The sequence below is a fragment of the Erpetoichthys calabaricus genome, chromosome 17 (genome assembly GCF_900747795.2).
Source record: "Erpetoichthys calabaricus chromosome 17, fErpCal1.3, whole genome shotgun sequence".
Classification (NCBI taxonomy): domain Eukaryota; kingdom Metazoa; phylum Chordata; class Cladistia; order Polypteriformes; family Polypteridae; genus Erpetoichthys; species Erpetoichthys calabaricus.
In genome coordinates this window covers 2,740,243-2,756,036 of record NC_041410.2, presented here as the reverse complement: position 1 = coordinate 2,756,036, position 15,794 = coordinate 2,740,243, and the positions used below count along the sequence as shown (strand labels likewise).

Genomic DNA, 15,794 nt, shown 5'->3' with positions numbered 1-15,794 from the left:
GTCAGGACGCGTGTGTTGTGTTGTCAATGACATTTTGTTTTCTTTGGTCTTCTTTCTTCACAGAGTCTCCGTACATGAATGGACTGTGGCTGACGCTGCTGCTCATCCCTGCTGCCCTCATTCTGGTGCTGGGCCTGGTAGTGAGGAGGGTCTGCAGGAGCAGGAGGACAATGTAGGTCACCCGAAAAGACAGTGGGGGTGGTGGGATGGAAAAACTGGAGTGAGCGGGAATTTAAAATGGGGCAGAGTGGTGGCTCTGAGGCTAAGAATCTGCGCTGGTATCCAGAACGTTGCTGGTTTGAATCCCCGTCACTGCCAAAAGAGATCCTACTCTGCTGGGCCCTTGAGCAAGACCCTTAATCTGTAATTGCTCCAGAGGCGCTGTACAATGGCTGACCCTGCGCTCTGACCCCAAGGGGTATGCGAAAAAAACTAACAAATTCCTAATACGAGAAATTGTATAAGGCGAAATAAAGAACAAAAAAAAAAGTAGACTGACAGATAAAATGATAGACAGTACTGATACTGTACCGTGTAACTGTCCTCTTAAACTGTATAAATGATTTGTATTAGATAGATAGATAGATAGATAGATAGATAGATAGATAGATAGATAGATAGATAGATAGATAGATAGATAGATAGATAGGTGAAAGGCACTACATGATAGATAGATAGATGTGAAAGGCACTACATAATATTTTAGATAGACAGATAGATAGACAGATAAGTGAAAGGCACTATATAATAGATAGATAGACAGACAGGGTCGACACAGTGGCACAGTGGGTAGCGCTGCTGCCTCGTAGTTGGGAGACCTGGGGACCCGGGTTAGCTTCCCGAGCCCTCCCTGCGTGGTGTTTGCATGTTCTCTCCGTGTCTGCGTGGGTTTCCTCCCACAGTCCAAAGACATGCTGGTTAGGTGGATTGGCGATTCTAAATTGGCCCTAGTGTGTGTTTGTGTGTGTCCTGCGGTGGGTTGGCACCCTGCCTGGGATTGGTTCCTGCCTTGTGCCCTGTGCTGGCAGGGATTGGGTCCAGCAGAACCCCGTGACCTTGTGTTCGGATTCAGCGGGTTGGAAAATGGATGGATGGATGGATAGACAGATAGTGCTTTTCACATCAATCTGTCTATCTATGTGTCTGCTATAAGACATGAAATGTTTTATATAACATACTGTAGATATAAAAGGTACTATATTAACTGATAGGAAAAGAGAGATATGAAAGACACTACGTGTCATAAAGAGATGAAAGACACAAAATAACAGATTGATAGAAAGACTTTAATGCACTACAGATTTACAGATAGATAAACATGAAAGGCACTATATAACAGATCAGTGTGATAGGCACTATACAACTCATTGACGAATAGAAACGGTACTCTATAATAATACATTTTATTTATATAGCGCCTTTCCCATGCTCAAGGCATGTTAGATAAATATGAAAGACACTATAAAACTCCTAGACAGTTAGAAATGGCACAATAGATAGACATGAAAGGCACTATATCACAGACCAATAATTCATAGACAGACAGACAGAGAGACAGACAGACGTGAAAGGCACGTGGAGAAGCTCAGATCCCCGGCCATGTGTTTCATGCACGTCTGGCCCGCCCGTTCACCCTTCTGTGAGCCGCCCACATTCATTTTGGATGCTGAGCTCTTTGATCAGATGCTGGACCACCGCTGTCACCGGTCCTCATTTTTTCTGGTGATTTTTCCAGAAGCACCCTCATGACTTTACGCCAGAGTTTCATCAAAGTTCCCACCATTCTTCGTTGCTATTAAATCCCGACTGCGGCCCTTTAACTCCGTTGTGCCTCCATGTTGATGTCTTTCACGTGTCTGAATGTCACCACGACACAAATCAACTTCTTTCTCCTCCAACAGGAAGCAAACCAAAGAGCCACAGCTTGAAATTTCATCTCCTAATGTGTTTCGGGCAAACACAACGGGAAGAAGTCAGGAGCTGCAGATGAGTTTGGAGAGCCCGGAGGACGATACGCCCGCTGGCTGGGATTGTGAAGTGAAGGAGAACGGCGCGCACAACGGAGTGACCGCTGGCGTGTCGTGGACCAGGGTGAGTTTGTCATTCAGTGCGTCTGAAAGCACACAAAGTTGCACACCTTGCTAAGGCCACCTACCCTGAACACAGTGGGTTCATTTTGTTCTTCACGGGTTCAACAAACCGCTGTGAACGTTCCTCTCAGGGATTCTGCTCCATTAGACAATTTCAGAGTTTCTGGCCGCTGCTGATGAGCAGAACCGGTGCGGCTACCAGAGGTCCATTCGCTGGAGCAACAGGAAAAATTAACCAACAATGCAGCCCGCGGCCTCACTGCCCAGGCCCAGGGACTTGTGCTCAGGAGATCATGAAAAGTAAAAAAAAAATTATAATGATAACATAAAATAAACGTGTCCACTGATCTGAGCTATAAATTTGTTTGCTGTATAATTCCAATAATTTTTGATCATTTTATCGTCAAAATCGCTGAATTGGCGCACTTCCTGTTCAAATACAGCGGAGAAACTCAATGTGCGGCATGACGAGTCTCACCACACCTCGGACTGCGCTCTCCTCACACACTGACGGGGTGGATGCCTGCGATTGGCACGTGCCTGTCGCTGTCTCTCTGTATGTCACCAATAGAAGGTTTGCAGACACGTTTATTACACACCCCGACTTTCCACAGTCTGGCTAATATCTTCAATGAATGTGTGCGACATATTTAGTCTTGCTGATCGGACATAAAAACGCAGTGAAAAGGCAGAAGGTGAGGCCGACAGTACTGTGCCATCCTGAAGGGGGCGCATGTGAGCCCAATAGGTACTCGTGTCTGCTATTCTTCTACGCAGACGCGCCAATAAGTTAGCGACATCAGAAAGTCACGTGCACTGCAGCCATCCGTTTATTTTTATTTTGCCAAAATGGAAGATTAAGACTTTTAAAACTAAAGGAAAATAAGGCAGACTTTTACAAGAAAGTGACGGAGATTTTCGTGGAGAGGGACAGGCGCAAAGAGTTCATTTACAAAGAAAGGTAATAACCATAAACGGTTTTCAATTTTATAAAAAAAATGGGATCAGACTAAGAAAAGAATCCATCCATCCATTATCCAACCCAGGCCCGGTCTTAGGTATTATGGGGCCCTAGGCGAAAGGGGGGTCCAGGGGCCCCCTGAGGGGGGCAGAGCCCCCCTGGAAGCTCTGTGAAATGCGTGAAAATTAGACCAAGGAGTCGATCCGGGGCCCTAGGCGGTCGCCTACTTCGCATATGCCTAAGGCCGGGCCTGATTGGGACAAATAATGCTGTAGTATATTTAAGTATATATGACAATTGCTCACTCGGACAATTTGGGCGCAAGGGGCAGGGCGCCAGCCCACTGCAGACAATCCAATATTTTAAAACTAAATTTTGAGCGTAAATAAAATAATCTTTTTGTTTTTCTTGTTATCCTTTTGTTGAACAGTCTGTATTTAAATTTTAATGAAATAATAATAATAATAATACATTTTATTTATATAGCGCCTTTCCCGTGCTCAAGGCGCTTATTGATTAAAGCGTCAGAATTAAAAGCTTTAAAAAAATAAGTAAATATTTCAATTAAGGTCAAAATTGAAATCCGTTTTTTTTGTCCACCACTCTGTACTTTCATTTGTTTTGCATGAGTATGAATTGTGGAATCGCAGCGGCAAATTTAGAACATCTGAAGGGTGAAGAGCAAATGCGCCCTCTCCGCTATAAACGTAACGTTCTTTCTTAGTCAAATATGCGCCTTACCTGCTGTAAGTGTGCGTAAAGAATGCTGATGAGATATGAAACATAACCAGCAGTCAATGTGCCAATTGAATAGTGAATAAGAGGAATAGTGAATATTTGTAAATCGGACTCGGTGCTTCACCAGCCATGAACCTCACCGCACGTCACTGCCCAGGCCAGTGTCTTTATAGCCACTGAGCCATCACACCTTACGTCACGTTGACATTTAATTTCTAAGAAACTTCTACTACACTTTTTGTTTTGTTGTTTGGATTTGTTCAAACAGCTTTGCGTGACCCCCTAAGCCTAAAATGTTCCAAGAATAGAAAAGCTGAGCAGAGCAGAGCAGAGCTGGAGAGGCTTCAGTGGGGTTGGGGGGTTTAATTTTGGTGAAGGATCCACTATTATCTGTGTTTTCAGCGCCATCTCCTGGTGGACCCTGGAAGTGCAGACCAGATTTTTTTAAAAAGTGTTTTTAGATATCCCATATCTATTTGACTGCGGTGGGCTGGCGCCCTGCCCGGGGTTCATTTCCTGCCTTGCGCCCTGTGTTGGCTGGGATTGGCTCCAGCAGACCCCAGTGACCCTGCAGTTAGGATATAGCGAGTTGGATAATGGATGGGTGGATAACTATTTGCAAAAATACATTTTTTTAGGATGGATTTTCCAGTGTTTGCAGTTTTTTTCCCGATAACACCCCACTTCTAAGAAACAGAGTTGGACAGACACACAGCTGTTATTGACAAAGAGTTGAACTCGTAGTTCCAGTCCTGGAGATCCCCGGCCTTCATCCTCCTGCCTACTCCACACTGCAGGTCAGCGCTGGCCATCTGTCTAATCAGATAGCAGAGTCTTTTTCCATCTGTTGATTCCAAGGCTCCAAAATATTTCAGACGTTTCTCCAGGAAAGACGGAGCTTACAGAATGAAAACAAGCCGTAGGCCTTATATCTGATTTTCCTGCCATATGAGTCACTGCCAATTTATTTTTGACTACGATTTAGAATGCAGAGTTTTGTGTTTCTGACTGTCCGAGTGTGAATCCTGGACATTTTCTAGTTCATGCTTATTCTTCTGGTCCCTTATTAACTTACGGTGGGTTCAGAAAGTCTTCGGACTCCATCACTGTCTGCACGTTATGGTGACGTTTATTTCATTTGTAGTGAATAAATTTGACATTCCCACTCATCAGTCTCCACTCAATAACCCACAAGGACAAAACACTGTCTACAAATGCATTCAGACCCTCAATCACACATGCGCATCTGAGGACCACCGTCCAGGCTCATCCTTGGCAAGCAATTCCACCCCCAGGCCGAGAGGGGGCGCTGTCACACACAGTGTTGTCAGTTTCTGTTCCCACAGCATGGAGAAGATGCCCACTTAGAGAGACTGACTCTGCCCCTTCCTGGTTACGAGGACTTTATATTCGAGGAGATCACTGAAGGTGGCGCCTCATTCTGGCCTGATGCCCGACAAGAGACACAGCTCCGAACCCGACCTGAAAGACTATAAAATGTGTAATAGGTGCCATCACGTTCCATTTTTGTTAATTAAACGGGGTAACCCAGTTGGCGCCCCAGTATTTACCATGCTGGCACAACCCAACACTTCAATAAGTACTTAGTTGATTCAAGCCTGGTATCTTCTTGGGTTTGACGGGATGAGCTGCACACACAGGGATTTGGGGATTTTCTGGCTTTCTTCTCTGCAGGAGCCCTCAAGCTCTGGCAGGTTGGATGGAGGCCGGTCAGTGGTTCAGGTCACTCCAGACATATTGCTCTGGCTCGGCTCCTCAAGGACAGTCCCAGAGTTGTCCCTAAGCCACTCCGGTGTTGTCTTTGCTTTGTCCCTTTGAAAAGTGAATGCCATTAAGGAGATCTTTCCCTCAACCCCTAGTCTCATAGTCCCTGCTGCTGCCACCACCACCACGCCTCACCACTGGAATGGCATTGTGCAGGTTTGTCTCCAGCAGGGGGCACTTGCTCCTGGGAATGTGTTCTTGTCTAAAACTACAGGACATACTTGAACCTGAAACTATAGCCCTTCAGTAACCATAGTGGAAATATCAAGACATGAGAAATCCGGTACAAAAGGATATATATATATTGGGGTCATCCAAGAAAACGACGGATCAAAAGACAAGATTAACGGTGGGGCGCCAACCCAGGCTGTCCCCGTTTACTGCTCAAGTTCCACAAAGAATAGCATGTGAAGGCACAATAGTGACTAAACTGCAGAAACACTCCTTCTAATGCAGGGGGTCCTGGTGGGCCGTAGTGGCTGCAGGTTTTCATTCTCACCCTTTTCCTAATCAGTTTTCGCTGCTAATCAACTCCTTTTTCCCTTCATTTTCATAGCCCTGTTTTTAAGGATTCAGTCCTCTGAATCGATTAATTTCTTTATTAAATGACAGCCTAACAGAAATGAGACGTGAAACGAGCCGACAGATGAACGTCAAACTCCGGACAATTTCACACCAACCAGTTCCTTAATAAGAAGCCAATTCTTGCTGTTCATTAAAGCCGTTATCGAATATCAGGACTTGTTGCTGCTCTCGTTCTGCCACAGCAGGCTGGTGATTTTCTGTTTTTTCTAAGACCACCGTCAAGATGTTTGGGTGACCTGAGCACACCAACCTGACTGAGACCTTCACCTTTCTTTATTTTCAGGTGAGCTGGGCATGTGGCCGCTTGTTTTGGGTCTCATTATTGTTTAAGGAAAACGAAACAACTAAGGGGTTCCGGGTCACGACAATTAAAATGAAGGCAAAACAAGTGAATCAGCAGCACCAGGGCCCTTCTGTCATACTTACCCAGTTTGGCTGGGTGGTCACAGATGTTTTGAACTTCTTCCATTTCAGAAGGCCAGTGTGCTCTTGGGAACCTTCAGTGCTGCAGCAGTTACTCCATTCACTGCGTCCTGACCTGCATTCCCTGAGGGGCGCTATATACAAATAAAATAAAGCTAAGAGGGACTCATGCAAACCAGACAGCACCTCAAATTGTAAAGACGCAGCAGGCTGGGGTGTATTGTGAAAAGTGGGGGCCCATCAGGACGATGGCACTTTAATGGTGGAGCTAAGGAGCAGAGAGGAGTGACAAGCATAGAGATGACACCACTGTACTCCTACAACGTTGTACCACAAAAACGCAATCTGCAGTGAAAATAAACCCAAAGAGCTAATGGCTGGGATACAGAGAGAAAGCGAGGGGCCATAAAGAAGTAACACTGCAACTGGGGGTCTCAGGGGCTCTGATTCTTATCCGGTATTTGGTTGGTCCTCTGCTGCTTCTGAGCAGCCCCAGCCAGTGGACACATAGCGACCTACACAACTTTTATTTATTTTTTTTACAAACAGTATAATTCTTTCAAAAAAGAAGAGGCGAACGAGGAAGATGAAGAGGAGGAAGAGGATGAGAATGAGGACTTCATCCACCTTCCTTTGCTTCAGCGCGGCTCGTCGCCGGCCCTAACAGATGTAAGTTACTGCAGTGTTCTGTATGCTGATGATTATAATGAGATGAAATGAATTCTGAAAAGTTCAAGTGATTAAAAATGAGACGTGTAACATCCGCTTGGCATGGCAGATGATGGGGGGCTTAGTGTCTGTGGCACTGGATTGTAAGCCACAAGTCCCACAGGATTAGACCCCACAAGTAAAATCTGTCAAAAGTTTAAATGTGACTGCAAATGTAAGAGAAATAAGTAAATGTAATGTAAGAAATTACACCAGCGTTATGTACCGTGTGTATTTTATTCTTTTTTGTTTATTTGGAGTTATTTGTTATGTCTATATATTATTTCTGTTTCATTTATACAGTGCATCCGGAAAGTATTCACAGCGCATCACTTTGTCCACATGATGAAGCGCTGTGAACACTTTCTGGATGCACTGTATGTGATGTGATTATTGTATACTGTACTGTTCTTTGTTCTGTGTGGGTGGAGCACCCAGGAGGTGGGGCCACCCTGACATCACTGCTGCTGGCCCCACCCCTTGGCTTGATAAGTAGCCTTCCATTTCCTTATACAGTACATACTTCTAAATGTCCAATGCTCATCTACTACACTGATGTTTCATTATATGGCGTGGAAGGATCCACAAAACTCAAAGGCAACTTTCACTCCAGAATACGCCTCAAAACATTAAGTAACCCTGGCTCGGAAACTCAGGATGCAGAACTTCTTTGTGCGGCCTGCAGGTAGATTTCTGGGGGAAGCTGGTGTGAAGTGAATCATTTCTCGGTTGGCAGCTGAAGGTTCTGGTCCGCCTTTTGTGGAGCTTTTCAGAGGCCTCATATCATCGGGCACATTTGGAACTTCCATTCATAACAAACAGCTCTTCATCACATTGCTTTGTCATTTTCTGAACTCGTATCATTCAACTTTATGGTTCTAACGTCTGTATCCATAGAGTTAGGGGTGAAACAAATAACAAGACATTCAGGACACAAAAAACACACACAAGACACACTCACACACATCCATATCAGACATGGAAAATCATTACGTTTTGGTGGTGAGGACAGGATAATCTGCAAGCTCCATAAAGACTGTGACCAAGTGGAGATTTGAATGTAGTCTTCAGCATCTATCTATCTATCTATCTATCTATCTATCTATCTATCTATCTATCTATCTATCTATCTATCTATCTATCTATCTATCTATCTATCTATCTATCTATCTATCTATCTATCTATCTATCTATCTAGATGGTTCAAATCATTTATATAAGAGCACAGTTACAAGACTGACAAGAAGACGTGTTCGTATTCCCATCCCTAACTCTAATATCTTTAGTCTTGTAGACTCGGGTGCAGTACGGTGAAGATTACCCTTAATATGTTTAATCTAAACTAATAACCCCATTCAGACTTTCATTTATCTTTCGAGTTTGAAAATAAATAGATATATTAGCAGAAATTTCTATCTTTTGCCTTCTCAAGAGTCTTTCCAACAGTGAACATGTCCACCAGGTGATGGAAGAGCAAAGTGAAGTTTCCATAGACCCCCACGATGCCACATGTCATCCTGTCATAGAGGTAAGTGATGTAGTTTTCATGTGGTGTTTAACATTTTAAATAAGATTATTATCAAAAATACTTCAGGAAATTTAAATCTTTTATGAAATCATCAAAAAAAAAAAACTTCATGCTTAGGTTAAGAAGGAAATAATATCGGTTTGTTGAATTAAGCAGGATATTTCTCAATATTTTGTTTTGTCAGAAGTTTCCTTCTATAGTACATCTATCTATTATAATAAAAAAAAATCCTGCGACGAGACGTGATTTTTTCAGAGAGACACTTTCACGTCCCGCGAGACGAGACTTTGTGCCAAGAGATTTCACCAGGCCTGGGGCCGGAAATAAAAGACAAAGAGTAGATGACAAAGTAGAACATCGTGAAGAATTCAAAAATGTTGGCGCGATACACACGCAGAGCAGGTTTGAGATAATGAAAGTACAAAAATTCAAAAGTCTCAAAAAATCTGATAGTAAAGATCGCATTAGCACAAACAAACGGAAATTATTACTCGTGAAATAACGGAACAGCGAAAAGAGATTGAATATATTGTCCGGATTTAAACTTTAAGTCGGAGACGTGTATATTGTCTAATTCATGTTGCCATCAGGGAAATGTAGCGTTTCTTCCCAATGAAGAGGCGTATCCACATGAATTAAAAGATTTGTTATTTGATGAAAGTGAAATCCCACGAGAGAAAATTTCAAGCCCCGCGAGACAAGACTTGATGCAAAGAGATTTGGTAAAGTCCTGTTCACATCTAAAACATTTACAGCCACGCACACGGCTCAATCATTTCTCATTTGTGTGAATGCTATTGTCAGACACAGTTCGTGTAGAAAGAAAGAAATGATATTCACTCTCGGGCTGTTAGACGTTGCATTGTCACGATTCCAAACACGGAATCAAAATCCAATGCGATATCGATGAAAAGGTAAAAGCGAAAAGAGATCGAATATATGGACAGAGGTGATATGTCCGAAGTATGGAGATATTGTTTAGCTTTAAACTTTAAGTCGGAGACGTGTAGATCGTCTAATTTGTGTTGCCATCAGGGAAAAGTCGTTTTCTTCTCAATAAAGAGGTGTATCCGCAAGAATTAAAAGTTTTGTTGTTTGGTGAAAGCAAAATCCTCATACGCGAGCAGCAGAGATGTGAAGAGTCTGGTGCATAGCGCAGGCCGGGGTGGGATTGGCGAGTGAAGGAGCAGGGGGTGATGCCCCCTAGTATTTCTAAATGTCCCATGCCCATCTACTACACTGATTCTTACTTGTATGGCATGCAAGGTTCCCAGAAATGCAAAAAAGGCTTTCACTCCAGAATTCGCTAAGTAGGCCCGGCTCTGAAACTCAGGAAGGAGGCTTGTGGTCTCCAGACACTCAAACAGAAGGTCAAGCCAGCAGAATTAAAAAAGGGAGAGGGGAACTTTGGAAACCTCTGGCCCGCTAAAATAAAGCCAGAATTTCTTATTTTGATAAAGTTTATATAAAAAAAATCAAATGCAGAATAAGAAGGAATTCAAAAATGGTCCAGAAGATGATCAAATCTTAACGTCAAAGAGTGCAAACAAAATCCAAATATAAAATTAGAAACAAACAGCACAGCACAAAAATCATCTCTTCCTAATTTGTGTTTTCTTTTTTATTTATTCATTTTTTGAATATTGTTTTGTCTGTAGATTATTGGTATGTTAAAGGCAGGACTTCCCTTAATGATTTCCAAATGTTACCGCTGCGTACGCTGAGGTCTGTGTCGCTATGTCGATTACTTCACGTTAACTCGTCTTAGACGGGTAGCACAGCTGGTTTCTGAATTAAAGATGAAGCTAATTTCTAACCAGCAGGAAATAAGCAATGGCAGTGGGCACCCAGCGGTCCTCATTACCAGTGCGGTGGGCACTATAAATGTGCCCAGAATCCCCTGTTTATATCAGCCTGATGGTGGCTCTGAGGCTATGGATCTGCAATGGCAATCGGAAGGTTGCCGGTTCAAATCCCGTAAGTTGCCAAAAGGGACTCTGCTCTGTTGGGCCCTTGAGCAAGGCCATTAACCTGAAATTGCTAAGCACTTTAAGTAGTGAGAAAAGCGCTATATAAATGCAAAGAATTAATAATTATTATTTTTTCTTCTGTTGCATTTTAGGAAATCAACAATGAAAGTGATGAAGATGAAGATGAATATGTTGAAATGCGTGGCAATATTCTCTTAGAAGAGGACAACGACTCCAGTGACAGTTATGAAGCTATGTGAATTAGGACTCGCCTCTAATAGCCAGAGCGATGCCAGCATTCTTTATAGAGAAAGCAGGGGTGGGCAAGGCTGGGCAGGGCAGAGCAGGGCCAGGCCTGATGGTCAGCACCTGTGAGACCACAAGAGGGTAGTTGGATGGACGTCTGCCCAACTCTGCTCAGTGACAGCCCACTCCGGAAGGATCTTTGCTAAAGAGAAGTCTGAGACATTCCAGTCCTCCTCCTGCGTTTTATCCTTTTGATGTCCAGGGGGGTTTTTGAAACTCTGTACAGGAGAAAATTGGTTTAAAAATGAAACGGAGGGTGTGAATGGCACTGCCATGTTTAAAGCTTTGCCTCGTGCTCTACTAGAACTATAGACAAAAAGACAAAAACGGCTAAAGCTGTGACATTGACATGTAATCCATGTGCCAATGGGTGATGTGGTGCCAATGTGTCAATGGGCGGTGTGGTGGTTCATTGAGTTGTGCTTCTAAATCCGAGGTCCGTCTGAGCCTGGTCTCTGTGGGACTCGTACGTCCTCCACTTGTCCATCTGTAAGCAGTATAGTATGTCGCTGTGCTCTGTGCAAATCAAAGTCTGCTTTATTCTGCTCACATGCACAGCTGACACAGAGCCAGATGAAGCACAGGGGGCTCAGCACACAGAACTGCCAGGCAAGCAGAGTGACATGAGACAGACTGGCACAACGGGGCAGCGTGCAGTCGGACTGTGAGATGCTGTGTGCTGTTTCTATCAGTTAAGTCAGCATGGAATTGTATCCTCGTTTAAGCGCCGTTGCCTTGTTTGGAATTGCATGTTCGCCTAAGGGGGGCCTGCACATGAAGAAACAGTATAGAGCCTTGCAACATTGCCCAGCACACCTCTGAAGCCAATGAACGAATGGGAGACAACGCCATCTATTCCTGAAAATGCCTTCCACTGCACCGACAACCCCGACAGACTCTACGCCTCCCGGACTGCGTCTTGTCATTGGCTTCATTCCTCTGGTTTGCAGTGTAAGCCGACATTAAACACAGCTCAGTTATTTCTCCTACGTGATTTCTTACCGCCATATCACTAGGGAGGGGTAACACCTTTCATGTTATATCTCTATAGATTGGGGTCAAGTAATTATGCAAGAACTCATTCCTGGAGAGCTAGCGCCCCCTGCTGGACACACCATCTGTGTCTTTTCCACTCTCCTCCCTACCACCCTGACCCTAACCCTGAAGAAGCTTGTGGTCTGGATTTGGAAATGTTATAAACATTTTACAGCTGAATCGCACTTCTGCATTGGCATCAGAGACTCAAAGCAGAGTTGCCTCATCATATTATGGACTCAAACAAACGTCTACCAAAAGTTACGGATCATGGATCATGGAAGCACTTTGAACTACATTATTTGTATGAAAATGTGCTATATAAATAAATGTTGTTGTTGTTGTTGATGGGTGTTTTGGTTGGCAAAATTTGCCAAAGTGTTTCTTGCCGAGTTTGCCGATGACTTTGCATTTTTTCCCCGGTTTAGACAAACATCGTCTTGGCTGTGTGCTTCAGCTCCATGTTATGCTGTATAGGCGATCGTAACTGCTATGATTCATTACGTTTTTAGTGACCATTGCAGGTCAACCCCAAACTGCCTAAAATTAACTTATACAAAAAATAACCCAGAGAAATGGTGCGGGGAATCAAATGTAATAAATCAACTACTTATAGTTGATGGAGAAGTTTAGAGAAGGCCAGAAAGAGTTGCATTGTGTCTTTGTGGAGCAGAAGAAAGCAAATGACAGGGTATCTGAGAGGAGCTGTGGTGTTGTATGAGGAAGTCGGGAGTGGCAGAGAAGTACGTAAGAGTGGTACAGGATATGAACGAGGGAAGTGTGACCGTGGTGAGGTCTGTGGTGGGAGTGACGCAGGTGGGATTACATCAGGGATCGGCTCTGAGCCCTTTTCGTATTGGCAATGGTGATGGACAGGTTGACAGAGGAGATCAGACAGGAGTCCCCGTGGACTGTGATGTTTGCTGATGACATTGTGATCTGTAGTGAGAGGAGGGAGCAGGTCAAGAAGACCCTGGAGAGGTGGAGATATGAGAAGAGAGGAATGAAGGTCAGTAGGACCACCAAGACAGAATACATGTGTATGAATAAGAGGGAGGTTAGTGGAATGGTGAGGATGAGGGGAGTAGAGTTGGCGAAGGTGGATGAGTTTAAATACTTGGAATCAACAGTACAGAGTAATGGGGATTGTGGAAGAGAGGTGAAGAAGAGAGTGCAGGCAGGGTGGAGTGGGTGGAGAAGAGTGTCAGGAGTGATTTGTTACAGACGGGTATCAGCAAGAGTGAAAGGGAAGGTCTACAGGACGGTAGTGAGACCAGCTATGTTATATGGGCTGGAGACAGTGGCACAGGAGACAGAGCTGGAGGTGGCCGAGTTAAAGATGTTAAGATTTGCATTGGGTGTGACGAGGATGGACAGGATTAGAAATGAGAACATTAAAGGGTCAGCTCAAGTTGGACGGTTGGGAGACAAAGTCAGAGAGGCGAGATTGCGTTGGTTTGGACCTGTGCAGAGGAGAGATGCTGGGGATATTGGGAGAAGGGTGCTAAGGATAGAGCTGCCAGGGAAGAGGAGAAGAGGAAGGCCTAAGAGGAGGTTTATGGATGTGGTGAGAGAGGACATGCAGGTGATGGGTGTGACAGAACAAGATAACGAGGACAGAAAGATATGGAAGAAGATGATCTGCTGTGGCAACCCCTAACAGGAGCAGCCGAAAGAAGAAGAAGAAGTATACAAATCACACAAACTCCACAATGATGTTCCGATTCCATAACCACACACCTCCTTTCCCAACACATACTGCATGCGTGGCACAGCTGTGTTGATTAGCAGCACCATTTAGGGTCACAGATGATTCCACTCTTCTTCACTTAGTGTAGGGCCGTCCGCTCCTGCATCGTGCCATGCTACCATGGCCCTCTCCTACTAAGACCCGAGTGCGGCGATTATTTATTTAAAAAGATGCCAATCGGTCGCGGACCTCACTTTACCACAGTTCCCCGATGAAAGCTCATTCATTGGTGACTTTGACACAGCATTCTGGCTTTTCCCACATGGCCAGGGCACTTTTTCAGGTCTCCACAAGCAGCAAAACCACCTTAAGAGTTAAGCCGTCCAGTTGCTCATCCTTGGCATCAATCGGTTCATCGCACGTTTCCAAAAGTTTTCCATGCAAAGGTTCTTTCATTTTTGGGAAAAACCAGAAATCCCAAGGTGCTAAACCCAAGAGAATAAGGAGAGGGGTCAACCAGATGGAAGCCAGACGTCTCCAAAGTTTCAACGGTCAGCTTTGCATTGTGCACCTCTGCATTGTTGTGGTCAAAAATGGACTTGTTCAGAATCGGACGTTTGGGGCGACCCCTCGCTCTTCCCCTCGTACCACTCGCCATGACACGGTGGCAGCTCACTAAGACCTGAAGACAAAGGGCTTGTGCAACACCCCTCATTTTTGGTGGCATTTATCCTTTCCCCTGTGTCCACAGGATGATGCTGCCACCACCAGGCTCCACCACAGGGATGGTATTAGGGTAGGTGATGAGTGGTCCCTGGTCTTCAACACTCACAGTGCCCAAAGAGTTCTGTTTTGTCTCATTAGACCTGCTTTCAGAGACCTTTAACTGTCTTCTCTCTGGCTGCTCTACCATAAACACCCTGATTGATGTAGGAGGCTGCTGGAGATCCAACAGGATCTCTCGTCTCAGCACTCGGTTAAAGTGACTTTTGGATTCTTAGCTACCCCACCTGATCAAGACCCTTCTTGCCAGGTTACCCAGTGTGGTTGGACAGCCAATTCTAGGATGGGTCTTCCATTTCACAGTCCTTGAGGCCACTCAGAGCTTTAGCCTGATCCCTTTGGCCTGATCTGCACCTCACCATAATGTGGTCTACAGAGAGTTCCTTGGACTTCCTTGTTTTTTAATCCTGACATGAAGTGTGAATTGTGGGACCTTCTATACACATGTCCACGTGGGCCCCTCTAAATGAAGTTTGCCACAGGAAGTTGTAGAAACATCTCAAGGAGAATTAAAGCAGACAGGATGGACCTGAGCACAATGTGGGGAGCCACAGCGAGGGGTCTGAATGTGTCTAAGAAGGAGAGACTTCACTTTTTGATATTGTCGTGGACGGCCAGGGGCCTTTGGATGGCCAGGACGCCTCCACACCAGATGGACCAGGGGAGGAAACGTGGCCAGAGCATTACCTCCCCTCGGAGCGCTAGGTGGCAAAAGCCCTGGCTGACAGCAGTGCCTCGGAGTCCTGCAGGGCTCCATGGGAATTGGAGTTTGATACAGCCCCATTGGGGTCCATGGGCGCTACCAGGGGGTACTGCAGCAGACACTGAGCCCTGGAGTGCAGCTCATTAGCTACTCCCAGAATCCCTGCAGTAAATCCATCAACGAGCACCTGGAGAACTTCTGGGTGCCTTATATAAGAGGCCAGCAGACACTACTTGGTCAGCCAGAGTCGCGAAGAGGGAGATGAAGCTTGCCTGGAGGAGAAAAGAGAAGGAAGAGAAAAAGAAATAGAAGAAAAAGAATTGTGTGTCGTATTTGCTTTGGGACTGTGTTGAGCTTGTGGGAAACGGAGAAGACATTTCCCACAATGACATTCACAATATTTAATAAGTGTGCTGACCTTTCTGAAAGCATGTCTTCACTTTGTTATTATGGGTTATTGAGTGGCAATCGATTATAAAAATGGCAAAT

The 15,794-nt window shown here is 44.7% G+C and overlaps 1 protein-coding gene across 1 annotated transcript in view; it reads left to right on the top strand.

The window, feature by feature from the left end:
* Positions 1-12,020, top strand: part of LOC114667532 (uncharacterized) — a 31,638-nt gene extending 19,618 nt beyond the window's left edge. The window contains exons 3-7 of the mRNA XM_028822857.2: positions 64-172; positions 1,902-2,091; positions 7,132-7,251; positions 8,723-8,818; positions 10,941-12,020. Of these exons, the coding sequence (XP_028678690.1) occupies positions 64-172; positions 1,902-2,091; positions 7,132-7,251; positions 8,723-8,818; positions 10,941-11,048 (623 nt within the window). The 3' untranslated portion in view covers positions 11,049-12,020. The remainder of the gene's footprint in view (positions 1-63; positions 173-1,901; positions 2,092-7,131; positions 7,252-8,722; positions 8,819-10,940) is intronic.
* The last annotated feature ends 3,774 nt before the right edge of the window (positions 12,021-15,794 follow it).